The 25,412-nt window shown below is 37.1% G+C and overlaps 1 protein-coding gene across 1 annotated transcript in view; it reads right to left on the reverse strand.

Annotated features, from left to right (window-relative positions):
• Window positions 1-24,560, reverse strand: part of LOC122802330 (mannosyl-oligosaccharide 1,2-alpha-mannosidase IB-like) — a 2,920,195-nt gene extending 2,895,635 nt beyond the window's left edge. The window contains exon 1 of the mRNA XM_044071970.1: window positions 24,336-24,560. Within this exon, the coding sequence (XP_043927905.1) occupies window positions 24,336-24,560 (225 nt within the window). The remainder of the gene's footprint in view (window positions 1-24,335) is intronic.
• Between the last annotated feature and the right edge of the window lie 852 nt (window positions 24,561-25,412).

Raw genomic sequence — 25,412 nt, forward strand, 5'->3', positions numbered from 1 at the left:
TTGCCACAGGATAATAGTTTCAAGTTAGGATATGCATACGTCTGGCGAAACAGTAATAATAATATTTTTTATAGCTTATGGATACAGCTGTCTTACTTCAGATTCCCAAAGGAGAAGGTTTTTTTTCCATCTTTTCTGGTGTGAGACTATCTGGCCCCGCGGGCCATTTTAACAACAGGCAGTGTGTTCTGTCTTTAAAATCTTAATTTTTTTTCAGTTTCCAAATTCGGCAGAGGGGATTTACACAGTTGCCTGATTTTTATGTTTAACACATTGTTTATTTAGCTACATGTCAGAGTTGTTCTTCATTTTACATAGGTAAAACTAATCGCCCATTCAGGGACCAAATGAGAGAACACATCTACCACATGAAGAAGGGCTCTGTACATAATGCCTTAGCGAAGCATGTCATGATGACGAATACATCACACACTTTTACTTTCAAAGCTCTGGAGGTGATACATCCCAACCCTAGAGGCGGGGATGTTATAACATACACTAAAGGTAAAGAAACTGAATGGATACTATTACTGAAAGCTGATAAAGGCTCGGGTCTCAATGAGAGAGCGTCTTTGAGACCGAAGCTGAGACAGAGAAGGAATATAAAATAATGCAAAACAATCTGAAGAGAAGGGGCATCTTCATTTTGTTTGTCCTTTAGTCCTCTAATTGATTTATATTTACATATAGCACTATATTCATATATTTGCTTGTACATATTCATACACACATATCCTTTGTTTATTTCTTGACAGTTGTCCTTATTGAAATTTATGAGAATTATAGTACTATTTTGTATTCATCTTTATTTTAGGCTAAGCTGTATATATTTTTATCCTCCTTAGTTTTTTGATCTATATTTTGATCTATATTTTAAGTTTATAATTGCTATCTATGCACATCTATAAATATAATCTAGTTCATTATGAAGTGATAGATTTTGAACACAATATATTTATGCTTATTAGTTGATATTGGAGCTACATTTTATCATTCGCACATTTCCATATCCATATATATTCTTGTTTATTTTTACATGTATTGCTGCATAATTGTTAGTTTGAGTAGTGGTTTTAAAAAAATTTCTAAAGTACATTTTTTATATACATTTTTTATATATGTTTGAGATTATTGTTATTTTGAAGTGGATATTTCTTTAAATGAGCTTTTATGTTAATTGTTTGATTGCCATTCATCAACCTAATATATATATGGCTGTGTCTTTTGAGCAGAATTTTTATAGATCTGATGAAGCAGTGTTGTGAAAGCGCTTATCTTTTTATATTAAAATAAACAGTATATTGGTACTTGTTGCCTAGCTGTTTGATGTTCATTCCATTGGATTCGGTTATATGAAGATTTGTACCTGCTCACGCTGGGGTTTGTCACTGTTTGATGAAATTTTCATGACTAAAATCAAAACCTTTATTTATTTACATGTCCTAGATTTGTCAAGTGTGTATGTACACACTGTTTTATCTGGCAACCTGTTCTGCATGTAATATGGTTTTAACATTTTGGTATTGTATTATTATTACATGAGAATTCAGTTGTTCATTGTTCCCCTAGTGTTTTTTTAGTGCTGGGACTTTAATTCGGATGTTCAATCATGTGACTTGCTATTCTCAATTAGTGAACTGTTTAAACGTTCTCAATAAAGGGGAGGCACTGTTTGCTTGTTTGTTCTTTCTGAAGAAGTCGGACTGTTAGCCGAAGAAAAGCGTAAGGTTTTAACAGCTTAAAATAAATTTGTATTTTTTTATTCACATCGAGTTGGACTTTATATTCTCAGTGGAATTGACACTTGGTCTTCGGAGTGTTCGGTGAGTCTATACAAAGTTAAAAATATGGTTTAGCACTTTCATCATCTACTGACATCCACAGAACCACTGAATAACATGTACTTTACAAATAGTGAATAGAAATGCAAAATCACATACACCCCCTTCCATTTTATCCAACAGTAAAATGAAGAACATGGATAACTTCCAATCAGGTACCTTACAAAAAACATCCAATGAAAATCAAAAGTCAAACTCCATGCATGCTGAATAATTATATAGATACACACCCAAAAATACTATCCAATGAATTGTTGGAACTACAAAGACCAATCATATGCTGAAAATAAAGAAGTTAACCAATTAAAATAAGCAATAAAAAGTCATACGCTGGAAAACATTTTTTACAGTCTTATTTTTTCCAATTCTGTTTTTCAATTCACTAACGACTCAAGTGGAATTGTTGAGTCCTGGTGGCATTGTGGCATTTAATTTCAACTGCCACATCATTTCACGGTGTAACAGGTGATTTTTTTCCCAGTGACTCAATAAAACATCACACCCCACTTGTTCCAACAAGCAGAAATTAAATTTGACAAAGTTGCAGCACGTTAGCTCATGTCTAGCTAATGCACTCTTGTTGTCTTTTTTCTCAATGCTGTAAACATGCTGATATTTTTTTTTTGTTTAATGCATTGCTGGTTTTGCCAACATTAAAAAGTGGTACATGACCCACACGATGCCAAATAAATCACATGGACTGATGCACAGTTAAATTGGCCATACATAACACTGTTGTTAATTAACTTAAATAAAAAACTATCCACGCTAGTGTCAATGTACCGACACTGGTGGCAACAACCACATTTGATAGTTCATGGAAACCTTGTAATAGTAGACTTTTTTGGACTTTCTAAGATCCTTTTGATGTTAGAAACGAAAAAAGGACTGCTCCAGCTAAAAAGTCCTCAGTAAAAGTTGAATAAAGTAAATATAACAAAACTTCAGACTCACCACGATGAATATTTTAAAATTAATAAACTTTAATTAAAAACGGTAAGCGCTTTCGCGTATTTGAAAATACGCTTCTTCAGACCATGACATCAAAATTGAAACTGTACGCTTATATATAGTGAGATCCCAGCATCCTTTTGATGTTGAAGAAATTCTTAAAAGTAAAAGTAGGAGGTTGATTAAAAATCAATTTTAAGTGATCATCACAATGTAATATTGACCAATTTTTAAGTATCCCCCTAATTTCTTTGAAATCACTAGTAAAATGCTAAACCATATTACTGTTGACGTTTGTAACCAAGTTATTAAAAGTCCCCACATTTTCATCAACTCTACTGAACTGCAGACCATGTTTGATAATTGTGCCATACTTGCTAGACCTCTCTTGAATGACTGCATCCCAGGCTTCATCAGTAATATAGGGTGGATAGCCTCTTTCCAAGGACATAGATTTTAATATTTTAAATTTCTGTAAACATCTTTGATCATTAGATGTGAGTTGAGAGATACCAATAAAGTGACTTCACCACTCCCCACTTCTGGTGGAGGGGGTGGTTACTCTGAAAATGCAGGAATGAAGCAACACTGGTTTTCTGTAAATAGTGGTCTCAACTGTGCCAAAGTTACCTTTCTGCACATATATATCAAATAAATTAATTCCATCCCAATGAACATGAGAGGTAAATTCAAAGAACATAGATGTCCCCTCAAGATCTCTCACAAAATCAGCAAGTAAATCTCCATCCCCTGTCCAGATGAAAAAAAGGAATTAAACCAATATTCTGTAATTTATTCCTGAATTTTCAGAGTAACCAGAATTGCTTTGACATCAAAAGGATCTTAGAACATTCAAAAAGTCTACTATTACAGGGGTTTCACTAACTATCAAATGTGGGGGTTGCCACCAGTGTCGGTACACTGACGCTAGCATAGATTTTTTTTTATTTAATTTAATCAACAGTGGTGCTACATATGGTCGATTTAACATGCATGGAGTTTGACTTTTAATTTTCATTGGATGTTTTTGTAAGGTACCTGACTGGAAAGTTATCCATGTTCTTCATATTACTACTGGATGTGTTTTTATTTACTATTTGTAAAGTACACGTTATTCAATGGCTCTGAGGATGTCAGCAGATGACGAAAGTGTTAAAACATAGTTTCTAACTCTGGCAATAAAGGCTTGTTGAGAGTTTGGTTATTTTTATTATTATCAGTATTTGAAAAAATATATTTGGCATATATTTTTTCTGAAAGTATATGTTACAGATCTTTTTTCTGTGATCCCAAAAGATCCGGAATTGGAATTATTTGAAAAAACTTTACATTCTTCCCTTTCCCATGATCAAGTAACATTAAAGATTCCAAAGACAACCACAAAGCATTCTATAACTATGTCAATAATCTAAATGGCAATGCTCAGATCTGCTCTGAGCTAAAACAGAATGGCATTAAATATACTGATCCGAAGGATATTGCCAATATCCTGGCAGATCGATTCAGTGCCAACTTCACCCCCCTCTCACCCCCTAAATGGCCCATCTCAATACCGGAAGATTGCCAAATTCCAGTAATAACGGCCACACAGGTACAAAATGCACTCTCTAAAGCCAAGAATACAGCATCCATGGGACCAGATGACATCCCGGGCTGTGTACTACATGAGCTACAATATGAACTGGCACCTCACCTAAGTGTCATGTTTAATCATAGCTTCACCTCAGGTTTTGTGCCCACTGAGTGGCGCAGAGCTACAGTTATCCCAATCCACAAGGGGGGATCCACCTTGGATCCCGGAAACTACTGTCCCATCAGTCTGACAAGCCTTATCTGCAAGGCCATGGAGCGTATTATCATGGAACTTATAAACAAAGACATTGGCAACCTTCAAACACTGGACCCCACCCAGTTTGAGTTTGTGAAGGGCCGATCTTGTCTCCTGAACCTGATTGACTTCTTTGAATCAGTCTCCAGAGCCATGGACAAGGGTAAGGTGGTCCACACAGCCTATCTAGACCTTGCCAAGGCCTTTGATACCAATCCCCACTCCAGAATCATAGATAAACTTACTAAGTTGGGCATTAATCCCTATGTCACCCAATGGGTTGCTAAATGGCTTACTGATAGAACCCACACTGTAAAAGTAGCCGACTCCAAATCCAGCTCCAGACAAGTGACAAGTGGAGTACCTCAGGGTTCAGTCCTTGGGCCGCTCTTGTTTGGCATCTACTTCTCTGAAGTACAGGTCAACACTAAGGGACTCTGGCTAACAAAGTTTGCAGATGACTGCAAACTAGGAGCCATTATTGAATCCCCAAATGATGTGGATACTCTACAAAAGGGCCTTACATAAACAGATGCTTGGTGCCAGAGCCATGGGCTCAAGCTCAATGCCAAGAAATGTATTGTTATCCCCTTTGGGAAAAAACATGTATCCATGAATTACCATATAGGTGGCAGTACACTAAACACAGAAAGTGTGAAAAGAGACTTAGGGACACAGGTGGACAGTGGTCTCACCTTCGATAACCCCATCGCCACAACAGTCAGGAAATCCTTCTATGTGGCACACCTCATCACAAAGGTCTTTTCATCCAGAAAAAAGGAGGTCATTGTCCCACTGTACTCATCCCTCATTAGACCCATTATAGAATACAACTCCCCATTTGGTATGTACCTCTCAAGACATCTGCAACAACTGGAAAGGCCTCAGAAATACCTCACTAAAAGAATCACAGGCCTAAAGCAGATGCCCTACGCTGACCGCCTTAAAAAACTCCAGCTATACTCTGTCGCATATCGTCTACTCAGAGGCGATCTCTGCTTAACATACAAGGCCATGTCAAACCCAGAGCTGTTGGACATGCTACACTTAAAGAAATCCCAATCCCTCAGAGCTACACGCTCCAGGGATCTAAACCTTGTCATCACAATAAACAAAACATGCTGGAGGGATAGGTTCCTGACCCAGAGACTCCCCAGACTCTAGAATAGATTGCCCATACATGTCAAGCAGAGTGCCTCTTTGGACCTCTTCAAGAGGAACCTTGACGATTGGATGGGAGAAAGGAAATTCACCCCAGGGATCACGTCAGTCACCCTGCTAGACAGGGGTCCAGGAAAGTAAATAATGTGGGAAGAAATAGCCAGGGAATTGTTATGGCTAGGCTTGTATAGGCCCTAGGGCTGATAGCCTAGTGCCAACCCATGAACCTATGAACTATATATATGGCTATGATATTAGATAACAATTATGTATTTTTTGAAGGAGAGTACTTCCAGCAGATAAAGGGCGTAGCTATGGGTGCAGCTTGTGCCCCTTTATATGCTAATGTAGTGTTATTGGGATGGGAACAGTGAGTATTTAAAGAATATTCACATATATTTACATTTCCTGCATGACATTTTTATCCTGTGGGAAGGTACTAGGGAAGCGGTTGCCATGTTTTTAGATTTTTTAAATACTACCACTAATTACTTAAGGTTCACTTTTGATTGTAACAAGGAAAAGACTAATTACTTGGATACACTTATTTCTCATTCAGTGTATGGTTTCAAATTTAACATTACTATAAAAGAACTTACCTACATTTTTTTAAGCAGCCACTCCCTGTCACAGAAAAAATGCTTAGTTAAGGGGCAGAGAATTAGAGTGGCTAGGATGACCTCCTATTATGAAGTTTGGGATGAACTGGTAAAACAAAGAAATATGTTTTGTGCCGGAGGTTACCCGAGGATGCAGGATGATATTATTGAGGAAGTATAGAAAGAATTGGGGGGGGGGGGTAAATACAAGCCACTGTTAAAGGCACAGGTCTAAGTTTCATAGCACAAGTTAGTGAAACACTTCAATGCGAGAAAGCTTATATTATTCAATATAGCCAATACTCAGTCTAGGGAGATAAGAAATGCTATTAAAATAAATTGGAACATTTTAAGGTAAATACAGAAATACAGGAAGTGCTAGGAACTGAACCAATGTTCACTACAAAAAATGCTCCAAATTTTAATAGGATTTTAGAGAACAAATTAACTGTGAATAATAGCTGTACTTGGGGTACAAACGTTTGTGGTCATTGCAAACAATGTTCTTTCATTACTAAAGTATCAGAACTTATGTTAGACATTTTACTGAAAAGTAAAGTTGTGTTTCAAAAAGGCAACTGTACAACTTGTAGAATACTACACTTAGCCAAGAGTGAAAGTTGTATATGTTTCAACATTGGTAAGACTGAACATGTTCTTAAACTTGTACTTATGAACATTTATATGACATCACTAATAAAAGAGACAACAATGCATTACATAAATGCATGGACTTTGCCATACCAAGTAGAACTAAGACACTCTCTTCCAAAAAAAGGAAGACAATCTGGTGGCCCCCAGCCATCAATAAACTCTACACCAGAAGGAAGAAACTGTTGCAGAAAAAAATGAAGTCACAAGACTGGAAAACTTCCCTTATCAGTCTCAACAAAAAGCTGAGATCCCTTATCAAATCCTTTAAAGCCAGCTATGAAAGCAGAATTGCGTCTGACACCAAAAACAACCACAAAGTCTTCTATAGCTATATCAGAAACCTTGAAGGCAATACCCAGATTTGCTCTGAGTTATTGCACAATGGCATCTCCTATACTGACATAACCGATACAGCCAACATACTGACTGACAGATTCAGTGCCAACTTTACCCCCCCCCCAAGGGCCCCATCAAAATACTAGAAGAAAGCCTGGTACCCACCACTTTTGCAGCACAGGTAAAAGCTGCATTGTCCAATGCCAAGAATACAGCATCCATGGGATCTGATAATATCCCTGGCTGCTTCCTACATGTGCTACAAAATGAACTGGCACCACATCTGTGTGTCCTGTTCAATTACAGCCTTAACTCAGGCTATGTCCTTAACAAATGGCACACTGCTACAGTCATCCTGATCCATAAAGGGGGAGCACTACAGACCCTGGGAACTATCGCCCCATTAGCCTGACAAGTCTGGTATACAAAGCTATGGAGCACATCATCATGCAACTGCTTAACAAAGATATAGGCAATCTCCAAACTCTTGACCCCACACAGTTTGGCTTTGTCAAGGGGAGATCCTGCCTACTGAACCTGGTTGACTTCTTCGAGGCAGTCACCAAGGCTGTGGATGAGGGTGAGGCAGTGCATACAGCCTACCTCGACCTGGCCAAGGCCTTTGATACCATTCCCCACTCATAGGTTCATAGGTAGGTACTAGGCTATCGGCCAAAGGGCCTACGTAAGCCTAGCCAACAAGGTTCCCTGGCTTACGCCACCCAAGAAAGTTATTTTCCTGTGCCACTGTCGAGCAGAGACACAGAAGTGATCCCCGGGATGTATATTAGTAAACTTCACCAAACTAGGCATCAATCCTTTCATCACTAGGTGGGTTGCAAATTGGCTCACAGACAGGACCCACAGAGTGAAAGTTGCGGATTCCAAGTCAGACTGTCAACCAGTCATGAGTGGAGTCTCACAGGGCTCAGTCCTAGGCCCTCTTCTATTTGGCATCTACATCTCAGAAGTCCAGGCCAACACAGAAGGACTCTGGCTGACAAAGTTCACTGATGACTGCAAGCTAGGAGTCATTATCAACTCCCCAAGTGATGCAGACATCCTACAAAAGGGCCTCTCTGAGACCAGTGACTGGTGTCGGAACCATGGCCTGAAGCTTAATGCCAAAAAATGCATGATCATCCCTTTGGAAAAAACTCAGTTCCCACGAATTACCATGCTGATGGGAGCACATTGAACATGGGCACTGAGATCAACAGCCACCTCACCTTCAACCACTACATTGCCACTGTGGTCAGAAAGTCCTTCTACGTGGCACATCTTATAACCAAAGGTTTCACATCCAGGAAGAAAGAGGTCATCATACCTCTCTACTAATCCCTCATTAGACCAGTCATTGAATATAACTCCCTGTTTGGCATGTACCTGACCAGACACCCACAACAGCTGGAGAGGCCACAAAAGTACCTCACAAAAAGGATACTAGGCCTTAAACAGATGTCCTACATGGACAGACTCAAGAAACTTCAGCTGTTCTCAGTCTCTTATCATCTAATTAGAGGTGATCTCTGCTTGACTTACAAAGCCATGTCTGACCCAGCCCTACTTGAAATGTTACACCTAAAGCCCCCAGCACCACATGCTCCAGAGATCACAACCTCATTACCACAATTAACAGAACATGCTGTAGGGACAGGTTCATCTCCCAAAGACTGCCCATACTCTGGAATAAGCATCCCATTAATGTCAAGCAGAGCACCTCACTGGCCCTCTTCAAGAGAAATTTTGACAAGTGGATGGGTAACAGAAAGTTCACTCCAGGGATCATTCCAGTTGCCCTATTGGATAGGGGCACTGTGAACTAACATCTGGTGGCACGGTGCCTGGACAATTTTTTTGGGCTAGGCTGGTACAAGATCCAGGGCCATTAGCCTAGTCCACACCTATGAACCTATAAACACTCAGCTGAATATACAAACTTCAAGAAGTTTACTTTTGGCATACATGAACATGTAAACCTCGATCCACTAGGGGGTGACTAGAAAAGTCTATTAAATAACAAAGAACTTCAGTGGCAGCTAAGGTTGGCAGAATTAAATGAGTCAATATCCATTGCACCAGTTTTAAGGATGAAGGCTGAAAAAATATAAAGATGAAGACATTTACAAAGCTTTTAATTAATTTAACTGTATTTTATTGAACTGTGTACAAATTATAATACACTTATTTTAACTTTTTTATTATTGTCCTTTAAGTTTTTAAAGTTTACAAGCAAGTATCATTTTATGCACAAGAAGTATTTTGGCTAATTTAGGGTTAATTATTTTGATGAACAAAGAATAATTACAACTAATTCATGAGTTTATATTCAGCCAGTGGAATGTGGTGACTATTGTATTTAAACAAGTTTAGTTTGACACTTTTTTGTATTCTGATGAAGCCCGTGTTTGGTGGGACAAAACTGCTCTATTTTTACTTTGATTTATTATACTAAGCTGTGGATTTTAAACCTGGATGACCTCCATTTTAGTGCATTTTGATATTTTTCTTTCTTGGTTGGTATTTAATGCAGTACACCTTCCATTTCCTTCTACTAGTTTTACATAATGTACAATTTAAAGTCAATGTTAATTTTAAAAGTAACACCACAGTTAAAAGTTCAGATCCCACGCAAGACTAGCGAGTAGCTTAAATATGTGTAATTAAAGCCACAAGTTCAAATCTCATGTCATAAATAGCATGCAATTTAATTTTACTGTAGGAGGAAACTTCAAATACTTGTAAAGGAAAGACGAGTTGTTCTTCTTTTGGCTTTTCCCGGTTAGGGGTCGCCACAGCGGAACTCTGGTCCGCTAATGATTGGCAGTAGATTTTCTATGGGTGCTGAGGTGCCAGCTCGACACCCAACCTTCAACGACGGCATGCCCATTCTACGCATGTCTTTCAAATGCCACTCGACCGCGGGAAGGACATGCAGACTCCACACAGAAGGCGCTTCAGCTGGGAATCGAACAGGAGAGCCACTTGCTGTGAGGCAACAATGCTACTGCTGCACCACCGCAGCTTAACCGTAAAGGAAAGACAAGTAATTTTCCAGAATCATATCAGTTCAGTTCTAGTAATAAATGTGCAAATGTAAATGGTTCAAGATTTTATACATTTCAGGCAGAAATTACAGTTTACCAGAGTACACCAGAGGCATGGATATATGTAACTATGTTATCAGATTACAGGCCAGTTTAGCGAGCTTAATTAAAGCCAGTACTATAAGCTATAGAACAGTATGGTAAAGATCAGTTAAATATTATTTGTGGCAATTTTATGTAGTAACAGTTCTTACTATTTATCCAAGTACATAGTAGTAATAAATACTTGCAGCATTCAGTAGTACTAAAAGAGTTAAATGGTGTCAGCTAAAAGAACAGCTACATGTAAGGCAGAGAGTGGAGACCTGTACATTAAAAATTCTTTTGTAAACTAGGACCTGAGGGTCACAGAGTAAATGTAAAAAATTCAACAGTTAAAATCTATTTTATAAAGCTACAGAAATGTAAAATATACTGAAAAAATAGTACAGTGTCAGATTATTAGTTTCATTTGAGTTTATGTGAGGATTCCATTTGCTTTAATAATAAAGTTACATCCTCTCCATATTAATGCAGTATGTTATCAGTCCAGTTACAGACTTACACAAATTTATTTATTAGTAACACAGGCCTATTTCACTACAGTACATAATCAGTTTGCTTACAGACTTACTAGAGTTTTATTTATTAATAATATAGGTTTATTTCATGCAGAAATGTAAATAAAGTCAGGGCAACAAGCAATGCTTTCTGTTTATAATTGTTAAAGCTAAAAATGTTATTTTAAGGACCTGATTCTGCTTTTTTGTGCTTTGCAGCTATTGCTACAAAAAGACATGTTGTCAGTTTTGGATTTATTTATTTATTGACATTTGTTTACCGGGAAAGTCCACTGGGCACAGTAAGCCTATTTTCAGTGGAGGCCTGGGGAGAAAAGCTTCAAGACAAGTAACAAAATACAGTATTAAAATACAGTAGTTGCAATGAAGCACAACATAAAAAGCAAAGATTCAGAATAATAATAGGAACAATTTGTAATGAGAAGGTTCTACTGTACATAGTGGAGTCAGGCATTACAGGTTCTAAGACACAAGCAGTTGAAATGAGAATATAATACAAATAAGTATTGTAGAATGACATAGTTCCAGTGGAAATTCAGGCATGAAGTAGTTACAAAGGAAAGATAGTTAGTAGCAGGAGGAATCAGTGTAGCCATTTCCAGACAGTAGTAGTGTGGGAAAAAAATATTTTAGGGAAATTCAAGTGAAGGTATAGAACGAGAGATAGAATTTAGGCAACTTCTGGTGAAGCTATAGAATGAGAGAAAGAGTGGTTCAAGAGGCCAGAAGGTGTAGAAACAATGCAAGGTAGTTAGAGAGGCTAATATTGTACTGGAGGCCAGCTGAGATTGAAGGGGAGTAAAAGTCAAGTAATGGCTTCATGGGTGGCAGGATGCACCTTTGTGCAGTTACATATCCATTTGGAGAGGAGACAATTTTGTAGGGTGGTTTTGAAGTTAGAGGGATGTTGTTCACTGCGTATAGCGGAGGGGAGATGATTCCAAAATCTGGCCATGGTCCAAGAGTATAGTAGTTTACCTGCAGGTAGGTTTGGTTTATGAATTTGGAGTAAGTGTTGGTGTTCTGAATGTAGTGGCCTGAGAGGGGAGTAAGGGGTAAGTAAGGAGCTAAGGGCAGGGCAGTCTTGTGGTTTATAGATAAGTTTGTGTGAAGTGGTTAGCTGCAAGAGTAACAGGTAATGGGGGAATTCTAGCCATTGCAGTTTTTTTAAAGCATTACAGTGATGGCTGCCTGTAGCAAATTTGGCAATCCTGTTATAGCAGGTTTCTAGTTTGAGTTTCAGGGAAGACTGTAGATTAATTAACAATGGTGCACCATAGGTTAATGAAGGTAGGAGACAGCAGAAGGCTAAAGCTTGTTTGGTTGGTAAGGACAGGAACCTGTTATACCTGTACAGAAGCCCTAGTTTTTTATGGGTTTTATTAATATTGGATTGAATGTGGAGGTCGAACTTGAGGTTTTCATCTATTATGACTCCTAATAGTATGGTACTAGTTACTAGTTCAATTTAATGGAGTTTAGTGAGAGTATACTGAACTTTTCTTTGTTAAATGCTGCATTTCTTTTGGGAGTATACAGCATAAGTTTAGTTTTTTTAGTGTTTAGAGAGAGTTTTTTTTTTGTGGAGCCATGATTTTACTATACAGAATTCTGTTTGCATCATTTGTTGCAGAGCTGCAGGGTTAGATGCAGAGCAAATGATGTCGAATCATCTGCATACTGCACCAGGGAAGCATTCGGAATAGTTTGGTGAAGATTATTTATAAATATATTAAGTATGAGAGATCCTAAAATTGAGCCTTGTGGAACGCATGTAGGGTTATGAGGGTAGGGAGAGATAGAATTTTGCAATTTGACAGCATGCTGCCTATCTGAGAGGTAGATTTTAAACCAGTTAAGAGACTGAGGAGATAACCCGACAGAAGAAAGTTAAGACAGGAGAATGGCATGTGATACAGTATCGAAAGCTTTTGACAGATCCAGAAAGAGAGCTGACACTGTATGGCCTAGGTCACGGGCTTTGATGATGACATCCAAGAAGGAGATCAGGACAGTTGATGTACTGTGCCCTGGACGGAGTCTGTGGTGGGTTTCAGAGAGGATGTTGTGATTTAGAAGGTAATGGGTGACTTGTTTTTGGACATATTTTTCCAGTATTTTGGAGACAGGGGATAGAATGGCGATGGGTCAAAAGTTTGAGAAATCAGAAGGTCACCTTTGTGCAGAGGAAGGATAATAGCTTTTTTCCATAGACAGGGGACATAGGATTCCTGGACAGACCTGTTGATTAGGAAACTAATTGGATAGGTTACGGCATTGGCAGCAATCTTGAGGAATTTGGCAGGAATATTGTCAGCAGAATTAGAACACAGCTTTAGATTTTGGATGAGTTTTTTATAAAGGATGTGGAGATAGGGGAAAGATTAAATTATTGTAGGGGATATTCCTTAATGCAGTTTTGAGTAGGGATATTTGGGCTTGAGAAATGTTATGGTGGAGGACAGGAGGTAGGTATAGGAGTATGTTTAATTGGTAGGGCTTGGGAGAAGGAGGTTGTAAGATTGTTTATAGTATCAATAAAGTAGGAATTGAATTCAGAGACGATAAGGTCAGGTGACATATTAGGGTATGGACAAGGATTAGATTTTGTACCGGGTTGTAAGAGATTACTGATAGAAGGCCAGAAAAGTTTAGGGTTATTTTTCCTATTTGTAAGTTCCAGAAATATTGTTGCTTGTCTTTGCAGATAAGTTTTTTGGCTTTGTCCCTGTATTTCATAGTTTCTGCAGTAGATTTAGAAAGCCAGGGGGCACAGTTGGATTTAATTATTCTGCATCTGGTGGGTGCTAAGCTAAGCAGGATATTTAGAAAGGAGTTATTGAAGTAAATGAGGACATCATCAAGGGGAAGGGTTTTAAGACAGTTCCAACTGTAGTTTCTTAGGATACTATTGATGGTATGCGGACAGAATTTTGATAGGTCTTTTATTACCTGGTAGTTATGGGTTTTGGGGAATGATGAGCAGTTATGTATAGCGGAAGCTGGGAGGTGGTTACTGAAGGAGTTTGCCATGGTGCCAGAGACAAGGTATTTGGATGGGTCTGAGACCAAGATCCAGTCCAGTACTAAGCCTTTATCAGTTTTGTGGCTAAACCTAGTGATTGTATTGATTAGTTGAGTAAAATTAAATAAGATTATGCTAGAAGAAGATTGGCTGGAGGAAGTAGAAGCCCAGTCAATATTCATGTCACCTAAAATAATAGTTTCATTTTTTTACAGTAGAGGAAGCCCAGGATAGTATATCTTCTAAAACTGGGATGCTGTTTCCTGGGGGGAATGTAAATGACAATTATGCATAGTTTTTTGAGTTGTTGAAATCTAAGAATGAGAATAGCATCTCAGCATTTTGAAAATGTAGAATTGGATCAGTAAAAGGGGCTAAATTGAGAGTATTAGGGTAGAATAGGGTGACACCACCTCCTTTTTTATGTTGTCTAGCTTATGTTGAAATCAGGAGGGGGAATTTCGGAATCTTGTATGGAGGATGTTTAAATAATTAACAGTTTGATAATCCAGAATGCATGTTTTTCAATACAGTCATGAAAAATCATTACAGCTGCCACTTGAACAACTGGTTTTCAGCTTATGTTTTTATCTGTGTTCAAATGATACTAACAGAAAAAAAGGTATTCCTTTACTAATAGTTTAGTTTCCAGAATGTAACATTTACCAGATTTCAGTGTATGTTTTTATCTCTGTTCAGGTAATACTAGCAGAAAAGGTATTCCTTTAGTATTAGTTTATTTAGTTTTCAGAGTATAACATTTATACACAGATATTTGATATGTTCAGCATAAATATGTATCACTTTAGTGTTGATTTCAGCCAGGATTCAAAATACGACATTCATAGTCAGTCATGACTTCAATATAGTGCATTTTAGTTAGATTTCATAATATAACATTCATACTCAAACAGTTCTAACAGCATTACTACACAGTTTACAGCATGCGTTATATCATGTCTCACGTTATTCAGTCATTAGATTTAAGGGTAAAGTGACAGAATTATTTGTAACAGGCTTATTAAGACAAGCTAGCTAAAGAATAAGTAGTTATAGTTATTTAATATACTCAAGGATTAACAGGTCAGGTAAATTGTTAATTAATTTACAGAGTGCAGTGCATGTTACATAATTGTACATTAGACAGAAGGTTAAATACTCACGGGGTATGCAAAAGTATAGATCTGAAATCCATAAAGCATAGGTTTAAGTAAATGTATTTCTACTATTACAGCACATAGATATTTACAAGATACAAGATGCAAATGAATAAAGCAGACATCTATTACAGGACATAAAAATTAAAAAGGTAAATAGGATTATTGGTAACAAATCTAGCTGAAGATTTACAGAAATAAGTTTATACGGTATATGGTAATTATGTTTCAAGAAACATATATTACAGGTATAAAAAAGAGTTTATAAATGGCTACATAAAATACTGAACAGATGTTAAAGAACTTCCCAGTTATATTTAAATCATAAAGTTAAGAGACTTCAAAAGATTTTCAATAATCAGCACACCATAAATGCTAGTGGCCAAAATTAAGATTGCAGATTTGTTTATCAAATAAGGAAAAATTACATCAGTTTTGCAGATTATTCTAGCATCATTTGCAAACTATATCAATAAATTTAAAAAGGAATTACAGAAGTTAATTCCCAGTTCAGTAATCTCAGAAACAATTGTTCCTGAATAAATCCTACATAAATACAATTAGTAAAATAGACTTTGCATAGGCCTAAAAATGTAAGGTCAGGCCTATATCTTTATTTTATATTTTAAAGTAACTACAAAAACAGACCCTTGTTTATAGGGGTCTCGTAGGGATTTCTAAGATTAAGCTTCATTTAAAGGCCTAGAAATGCAGCCATATTAAAACAGACAAACAGCTTAAAAGTTTTAATACACAGGAGTACAAGCTTTCATGTTCGAAGACGCTTCATCAGGTGTTGAACACATCCCAACCAACAAACACTTAAATAGTACAAAACAGTAATACAATTAAATATATCTAATTAAATAATTAAATGATTAAATAAAATAATTAAAGCAATTAATGATGTAATCCACACAACCTTAAAACAGGTTTTAAAGTCAAAGCTCATTTAAACCTGGAATAGTTACAGCTTCAAGGTGCACAATCCATTTAATATTCACAATATTCTATTAAGCTAATACTGTGTATTAAAACCTTAAAGGTGTGCTGCTACTATCTTTTTTCATTTTGGTATTATTAGGAGACATATTTCAGACACAGAAGTGATTCAGTTAGTTCAGGCTGATATGTAGAAAATAATTGCAGTGCACTCCACAGAAATTTGGTGCAGACACTTGAAAATAGTGCAGAGAGCAGGTCAAATATCCAATGTTCCATAATATAATTATATTATTCAGAAAAAAAAAATAATAATTCTGAGTATAATGAGTGCAAAAGCTTACAGACATTATAATTGTCTATTTCAGTTTATCAGCACTGTTACTGGAGGCAGTGCAATTTGACATTCTGAGTACAGAATTTACGGGCAGTATAGTTAATGCAGAAGCTATGGAGATAATTCAGTCTATTTCAGTTTATCAGCACTGTTATTAGAAACAATAAGCTTTGATTCAGATATTGTTGGCATCTACGTCCACCGTACGTAATTAAACATTCTTAACCAAACTAAAGTGCATGCAGACTTTTATTCTGAAAGGTAAAAGAGATTCTGGCACATAAAGGAGAGCTGTCACGTGTTCAGCACAATTCTGGGTAATTAAAAGATAAAGATATTCATGCCCGCCTCATTCTAGTTTCTTTCAGTTATTTCTAGTTCATTTTACTATTCTACATTCCTATAAATTCTTATAATTACATTGATGATTCAATATATTCCTAACATTGTATAACAGTATGTGATGTTGATTTTTTTTCCCTTTCTGTGTATATAATGTAAACATGTTAAATTAATAAACATTTTCTTGAAAAAAAAGAAAGAAAGATGGAGTGCAGGAAAAAGTGGGTGATAGAAAAGACAGCCCAGGCTAATAAGGAATGTTGTTTGACTAACAAAGAGGCTAAGACAGGAGTTGTAAAAGCAATGAACAAGGCATCAGTCACTCTGACTTCTGGGAAGTAACTTGGTAGATAGCACAAAGAAACTCTACTGGGTTGTAAGGCAAAGACAGGAAAGATAAAGAATATAGTCAGTCACCCTTCATGCAGAATGACAGCAACAAACTGCTCATCACTCCACAAGACATCAAAGCAAATGAAAGAGTACTTCCTACAGCTTCTGAATGGATGGCGCAGTGGTGCAGTGGTAGTGTTGTCGTCTCACAGCAAGAGGTTCTCCGGTTCAATTATCAGGTGGAGTGCCTTCTGTGTGGAGTCTGCATGTCCTCTCTGCATTTGTGTGGGTTTCCTCTGGGTGCTCTGGTTTCTCCCACATTACAAAGACATACATCTGGAGCCTTTCTGCCCAGGCCTCCGCTGAAAATTGGCTTTGTTCCAAGTCAGACTTTCCTAGTTAACAAATGTTAAATAAATAAAATAAATAAATAAAATAAATAAAGAAAACCCCATAGATGCTATACTGCATCAGGCATGGCCTTTGATGAAAAAAGAGGAGACTACCACCCTAAAAATAGTAAGAATAGCACTAAAGAAAATGAAGTTGGGCAAAGCAGAAGGTTTAGATGAGGTCACAGCAGATATGATCAAGATTTTGGGTGAAACAGGAGAGAAATGGCTCCTGAGGGTATTCATTGTGGTATGGAGAGAAAGGGATCTCCTAAATGACTGAAGAATAAGCATACTACTGCTACTGTACAAGAACATCCACAAATTTGGAAATTATAGAGGTATCAAACTCCTTTCACACTGCACAAATGTTCTGGAGAGGGAGATTAATAAACAAATATGCAAAGTAGTAGAAAGCAAGAAGGGACATTGAGCAGTCCAAATTCAGATCAAGATGCAGCACTATCAACCCAATGTTTGCAATGAGACAAATAGTTGAGAAGAAGCAAGAGATGAGGAAAGAGTCCAACTTGGCATTCCTAGACTTGGACAAGCATATGACAATGTCCTGAGAATGCTGATTTAGGCAGTCCTGCAATGGTTTTAAGTTCCAGAAACATTGCTAGAATTAGTGCAAGCTACATATAAGGACCCAATAACTCAAGTATGAACAGTGTCTGTTCTCACAGAGGGGTTCCCAATGGGTGAGGGTATGCATCAGTGTTCAGCTCTGAGCCCATTGCTGTTTATACTGGTAATGGATTACATTAGCAAACAGGACAGACAGAACAGATCAACAAAGTTGCTGTATGCAAATGATGTATATTACAGGCAGACCCCAAGCAAGAACTTCAGCAAAGGATAGGGAATGGAATGCAAAACTGAAGGCACACAGAATGATACTGAATACTGATAAGACACTTTTAATGGCAGCAAATGACGGAAATCAGAAGAAGATGAAAATTAAGATAGAATGGAAAATAGTGGAACAGGTTTACAGCTTCAAGTAGCTGGGAGGGGTGGTTGGGGAGAAGGTATGTCTGTGAGGATGTCAAAGCTAAAATCAAAGGGGCACAGAGTGTCAGTGATATTGTATGACAGAAGAATGCCAAGGAAAATGAAAAGTAAGGTGTACAAAATAGTACAGGAACCACTACTACTGTATGGTACAGAAACATGGTTAGTAAAGACAGAGCAGCTGAGGAAGCTAGAGGTGATGGAGATGAAGTTCCTGAGATGGGCAGTATGATGCAAACTGTGGGACAGATGAAAAAATAAGAACATCAGAGCAAAAGCCAAATTCGCTCCAACTGCAGAGAAGGTCAAAGAGAACAGATTATGGTGATTCAGGCACATGTGCCGGAAAGCAGAAGACAATCTGGTGAATTAATTTTGGACAGACAGGAAGAAGGCAAGAGGAAATGAGGGTATCCAGCAAACAGATGCCTAGACTGTGTGAGAGAAGACCTGTGAAAATCAGACATAACTGTTGAATAAGTTAGGAGAGTGTCAGTGAACTGAGAAATGGTTGGCGACAACTGTCACAACATCCTGACCCCATGTAGAAAATAGGAAAACTGGAGCTGATAACTGACTAGCTGTGAACAATAGAAACATTTTACTCAGTTTAAACGTTTAAAGGCTGACTGTTCATTTGTGTGAAATAAGATGGAATATTTACTCTGTGGTAACTGTATATAAATAAAAGTTAAAACTGTCCCTGACTTTGTTTCATGTTTTTGGCCTGTGTCTCATAAAATCTGTGTAATTCTGGCAAATCTCTGTGAACTGCAATTCACTATATGAGTGGGGGGGTGGCTGTGGATGAAAGCAACTTTACTCTCTGGCTTCCTAGTTCTACTGTGCATTTGTATGAAATAAGTTAAAATACTGGTTATCTGGCAACTGGGTGAAACAAACCTGAAACTGTCAATGAGTTCACAGAATGACACTGACTTTGACTCATATTTTTAGTCTGGTAAGCCATTTGGTATTGAAGTCACTAAATGATAACAGATATTTGACTTTTCAAACTTTATATCTTTCTGAAAATGCATTCCACTGCAAAAACTGTTATTGTAGTAAGTATGCAAGAGTATTACTCAGAATCTTTCCATTTGGCTTCATTCCTATTTTTTGCACAAACAGGTTGATAGACATTATTTTTATCACAGACAGGTGAAGTGTAAATGACAAAGTGGCTATAACTGTTAGGTGGAGAGATCTGTTTGTGGATGAAAGTAACTTATCCTCTGGATAATATGCTCCATTAAACCTGTGGCGTTGCAGGACTAATCTACAATTGTGTGAAATAAATTGAAGTACTTGTGGCTACTGTGTGTGTGAAACAAACTGAAATTACATAGCTCTTAGGTGTCCCTGATTCTGCAGAATGCACCTAATTTTGCATAATATTTTTGTTCTTGTCTTCATAAAATTAGTGTTTTCTAACAAATCATTGAGAATTGCTAAATAATACTAAATAATGGCAGACACTGACATTTCAGACTTTATATCTGTTAGAAAATACATGCTAAGCAAAACATGCTCTAGTAACTGTCTATAAATTTAAGACAACTCTGCCTTTGACTCTGGGACATTGTCTCCATTATTTCTAGCGCTATCTTTGAGTATTGCACCAAGAGACTGAGAGGTATTATTTTTCTCACAATCAGGTGAGTTATAACAGTAAAGTGGTTATAACTGCTGGAAGGGTTGGAGCTGTCTGTGGATGAAAATAACTTGTATCTTATTTCCTCAGTTTAAACAGTTTGACTCTGCAGGACTAGTGTACATTTGTATGAAATAAGTTGGAAATACTTGGGTTACAGTATGTTTGTGTAAAACAAACGTGAAATACATAATGTCCATGATTACATATTTATTTTTACCAAGATCACATCTGAGGTGAACAAAGTCCAAAGATGGGGATATAATTGCTGAGTACGAGGACTGTCTGTGAATGACAATGGATGATTTTATATGCCATGATCAGTATAAGTAGTCATTAAGCCTGGCTTTGTAAGACTAATATGCATTTTTGTAACAGAGCTGTAATAATTTAACATGGTCATTTTTTCACAGACATTTGAGGCTTATACAGTCAACTGGCTATAACAGTTGGGAAGGGATACTGATGGTGGTCACAAATTGAAATCCACCCAGGGTCTAAAGTACACTTAATCTACCACTGCTGTCACTGCTTTGTCATAAAATACCAAAGCTAAACTTTGCATGTAGGGTATAGTGCAGCGGCCAAAAAGCAACCATAATCAGAAAAGAAAAAAAAAAAAGAAAGCAAGGCCAGCACTCACTGTAGTCTCTGTATGAATAAATTTATTATCCATTGTCATAACTTATCCTGTAATAACGGGGGGGGGGGCAGACCGGTTTCAGCAACAAATGCCTTCATCAGTGATTTTGTCACAAGCCATTTTTGTAAAACCCTTGACTGGAGACCATGGTAAATAATTAAAATTTTAACATATAAACACATTTCAACACTGGATTCCCATTGCAAAAATATACAGACTAATAAAAGCACTATGGGTGCCATAAGAACTTAGGAAACAGCTTCCAGAAGAGGCACTAAATGGCTTTTAAGTGTTACAACAAAATTAAGTTTTATTAATTTCTCTGACTCCAACAATGTCCTCTATTAACAATTACAACTTTGACCAGTATGTACCTAATAACATTAGACCTGCATATTCTATAGTCCATTTTACTCTAAAGAGCATGAGTGGTTCCCAAGGAGATCAATGTATACCTCACTAATTTAATCCATTACTGAAATCAACAGTGAATTGTGTAACTGTCAAACAAGAAACTACTTGCAGAGGTATACTTATTCCTTACTACAAAAAATACAGTTAGAAAACATGAACAATTCAAAAAGGCTTCAGCAGCTTCCAATTTATTTATTTTTTCTCTTACATTACTTAGAGGGGGCCACTGCCTGGTCATTAAGGAATGGGTTACTGAGCTTTACTTGAATATCTATGCCACAAATGCACTGCTGTGTAATTCTGACAAATCTCTGTGAACTGCAATTCACTATATGAGTGGGGGGTGGCTGTGGATGAAAGCAACTTTACTCTCTGGCTTCCCAGTTCTATTGTGCATTTGTATGAAATAAGTTAAAATACTGGTTATCTGGCAACTGGGTGAAACAAACCTAAAACTGTCAATGTGTTCACAGAATGACACTGACTTTGACTCATATTTTTAGTTTGGCAAGTCATTTGGTATTGAAGTCACTAAATGATAACAGATATTTGACTTTTCAAACTTTATATCTTTCAGAAAATGCATTCCACTGCAAAAACTGTTATTTTAGTAACTTTCTAAGTATGCAAGAGTATTACTTAGAATCTTTCCATTTGGCTTCATTCCTATTTTTTGCACAAACAGGTTGATAGACATTATTTTTATCACAGACAGGTGAAGTGTAAATGACAAAGTGGCTATAACTGTTAGGTGGAGGGATCTGTTTGTGGATGAAAGTAACTTATCCTCTGGATAATATGCTCCATTAAACCTGTAGCGTTGCAGGACTAATCTACAATTGTGTGAAATAAATTGAAGTACTTGTGGCTACTGTGTGTGTGAAACAAACTGAAATTACATAGCTCTTAGGTGTCCCTGATTTTGCAGAATGCACCTAATTTTGCATAATATTTTTGCTCTTGTCCTCATAAAATTAGTGTTTTCTAACAAATCATTGAGAATTGCTAAATAATACTAAATAATGGCAGACACTGACATTTCAGACTTTATATCTGTTAGAAAATACATGCTAAGCAAAACATGCTCTAGTAACTGTCTATAAATTTAAGACAACTCTGCCTTTGATTCTGGGACATTGTCTCCATTATTTCTAGCGCTATCTTTGAGTATTGCACTAAGAGACTGAGAGGTATTATTTTTCTCACAATCAGGTGAGTTATAACAGTAAAGTGGTTATAACTGCTGGAAGGGTTGGAGCTGTCTGTGGATGAAAATAACTTGTATCTTATTTCCTCAGTTTAAACAGTTTGACTTTGCAGGACTAGTGTACATTTGTATGAAATAAGTTAGAAATACTTGGGTTACAGTATGTTTGTGTAAAACAAACGTGAAATACATAATGTCCATGATTACATATTTATTTTTACCAAGATCACATCTGAGGTGAACAAAGTCCAAAGATGGGGATATAATTGCTGAGTACGAGGACTGTCTGTGAATGACAATGGATGATTTTATATGCCATGATCAGTATAAGTAGTCATTAAACCTGTCTTTGTAAGACTAATATGCATTTTTGTAACAGAGCTGTAATAATTTAGCATGGTAATTTTTTCACAGACATTTGAGGCTTACACAGTCAACTGGCTATAACTGTTGGGAAGGGATACTGATGGTGGTCACGAATTGAAATCCACCCAGGGTCTAAAGTACACTTAATCTGCCACTGCTGTCACTGCTTTGTCATAAAATACCAAAGCTAAACTTTGCATGTAGGGTATAGTGCAGCGGCCAAAAAGCAACCATAATCAGAAAAGAAAAAAAAAAAGAAAGCAAGGCCAGCACTCACTGTAGTCTCTGTATGAATAAATTTATTATCCATTGTCATAACTTATCCTGTAATAACGGGGGGGGGGGGGCAGACCGGTTTCAGCAACAAATGCCTTCATCAGTGATTTTGTCACAAGCCATTTTTGTAAAACACTTGACTGGAGACCATGGTAAATAATTAAAATTTTAACATATAAACACATTTCAACACTGGATTCCCAATGCAAAAATATACAGACTAATAAAAGCACTATGGGTGCCATAAGAACTTAGGAAATAGCTTCCAGAAGAGACACTAAAATGGCTTTTAAGCGTTACAACAAAATTAAGTTTTATTAATTTCTCTGACTCCAACAATGGCCTCTATTAACAATTACAACTTTGACCAGTATGTACCTAATAACATTAGACCTGCATATTCTATAGTCCATTTTACTCTAAAGAGCATGAGTGGTTCCCAAGGAGATCAGTGTATACCTCACTAATTTAATCCATTACTGAAATCAACAGTGAATGGTGTAACTGTCAAACAAGAAACTACTTGCAGAGGTATACTTATTCCTTACTACAAAAAATACAGTTAGAAAACTTGAACAATTCAAAAAGGCTTCAGCAGCTTCCAATTTATTTATTTTTTCTCTTACATTACTTAGAGGGGGCCACTGCCTGATCATTAAGGAATGGGTTACTGAGCTTTACTTGAATATCTATGCCACAAATGCACTGCTGGGACACACTATATCAGGGAATCTGCAAATAAAAATAAATGTCAATAAAAAGTAAAATGTGACATTATATAAATTACATACTGTAATCCAAAGTTAAAGAACAAGTTTTTTTTTTCCTTACAAATAAAAAAGTCAGTCATTAACTTTATTCCAAAAATCTTGATAAGTCTATGGGAAGCACAAAATACCAACATGAGGTTAAAGCAACCATGCCTCTTAAAGTCCATTAAGTCACAAGGTCGAAAACTGGAACTAGGAAACTATAAATCTACATGGGGGGGTTGAAGGTTGGAATAATGGTCAAGGTGTTTACCTCAAAGACACAATGAACACGGTTTGCCTATCAACTTTAAAAGAAAACTGGCTAGACTTAAAATGGCCTGCAATGGCAACTAACCTTACACCTACCTAACGGCCTAAGAACATTCACATGGAAATCAAATCAAATATTACAAAATATAACATGAAAATCATGCAGCTCACCTTCTTGTAAAACATAGGGTTTCCTGTCAAGTAACTAATATGTACAAATTCCATATGCAGTGTTCCAAACTCAGCAAGGATGCTGCAACCTGCAGATGCCCAGCCCCAGTTCCTTCCAACACCACTGTCAAGTGCAACACAACAGAAGAAAAGAAAAAGAAAAGACAGGTTGATGATCAAGCAAGAAACAATGCTATTCAGTATTGCTACAATGGCAGACTGCATAGGTATGCTGTGTATTTGTACCTAATGAAACAAGCTAATTAACAAGTAAATAAAATAAAAAAATATCACAGTGAAGGATCAGCTCTGAGCCCTTTCTTATTTGCAATGGTGATGGACAGGTTGACAGATGAGATCAGACAGGAGTACCCGTGGACTATGATGTTTGCAGATGACATTGTGATCTGTAGTGAGAGTAGGGAACAGGTGGAGGAGACCCTGGAGAGATGGAGATATGGAGGAGGTAGGAAGCAATATTTTATTAGGCACCACACGTTCATCTTTACACATTGCGCAGTCTCCATGCTTGGTGCACTTCTTATTTCGGCACTGATTGCTATTACAACCATTTTATAATTGTAATACCAGTAAACTAGGCTCATGTCAGACAGTCAGTGCTTACATTTAACTTTCAATAACTTGCCATTGTTAAGCACACATATCTATATATCACAAACAACTATTCTACCTACAAACAAAGTAGATGTTGCTTCTCATGATCCTTTCTTTAAACAAAGTCCAAGGTGCTGAGCAAAGAACAGACAATCAATAACCACCAATATCTGCACAAAATCACTCAAAGAAATAAAAACAATAAAGACAGTTAAAACACGTGCTTTCATCTCTAATGATGTTCATTAAGATCACCACTGCAATAGCCTTAGCTACATGGGTTATAGTCTGCTAAGGCTACAACAGCCAGCCAGCTTTCAAAGCTTTAGCGTGCCTTTCATGTGTCCAAACCATTAGTCAGTTTGAACTAAGTTGATTAACAAAAGAGGTTTGGAAGTCAAGCCCTTCTGAGCTTTCTTGCCACTGAAGAGTGTTCCTCTTGTGGGTTTTCCAGGATCAATG

Source organism: Protopterus annectens, chromosome 5.part0 (assembly GCF_019279795.1).
Source record: "Protopterus annectens isolate FY-2018-M chromosome 5.part0, PAN1.0, whole genome shotgun sequence".
Lineage (NCBI taxonomy): Eukaryota > Metazoa > Chordata > Ceratodontiformes > Protopteridae > Protopterus > Protopterus annectens.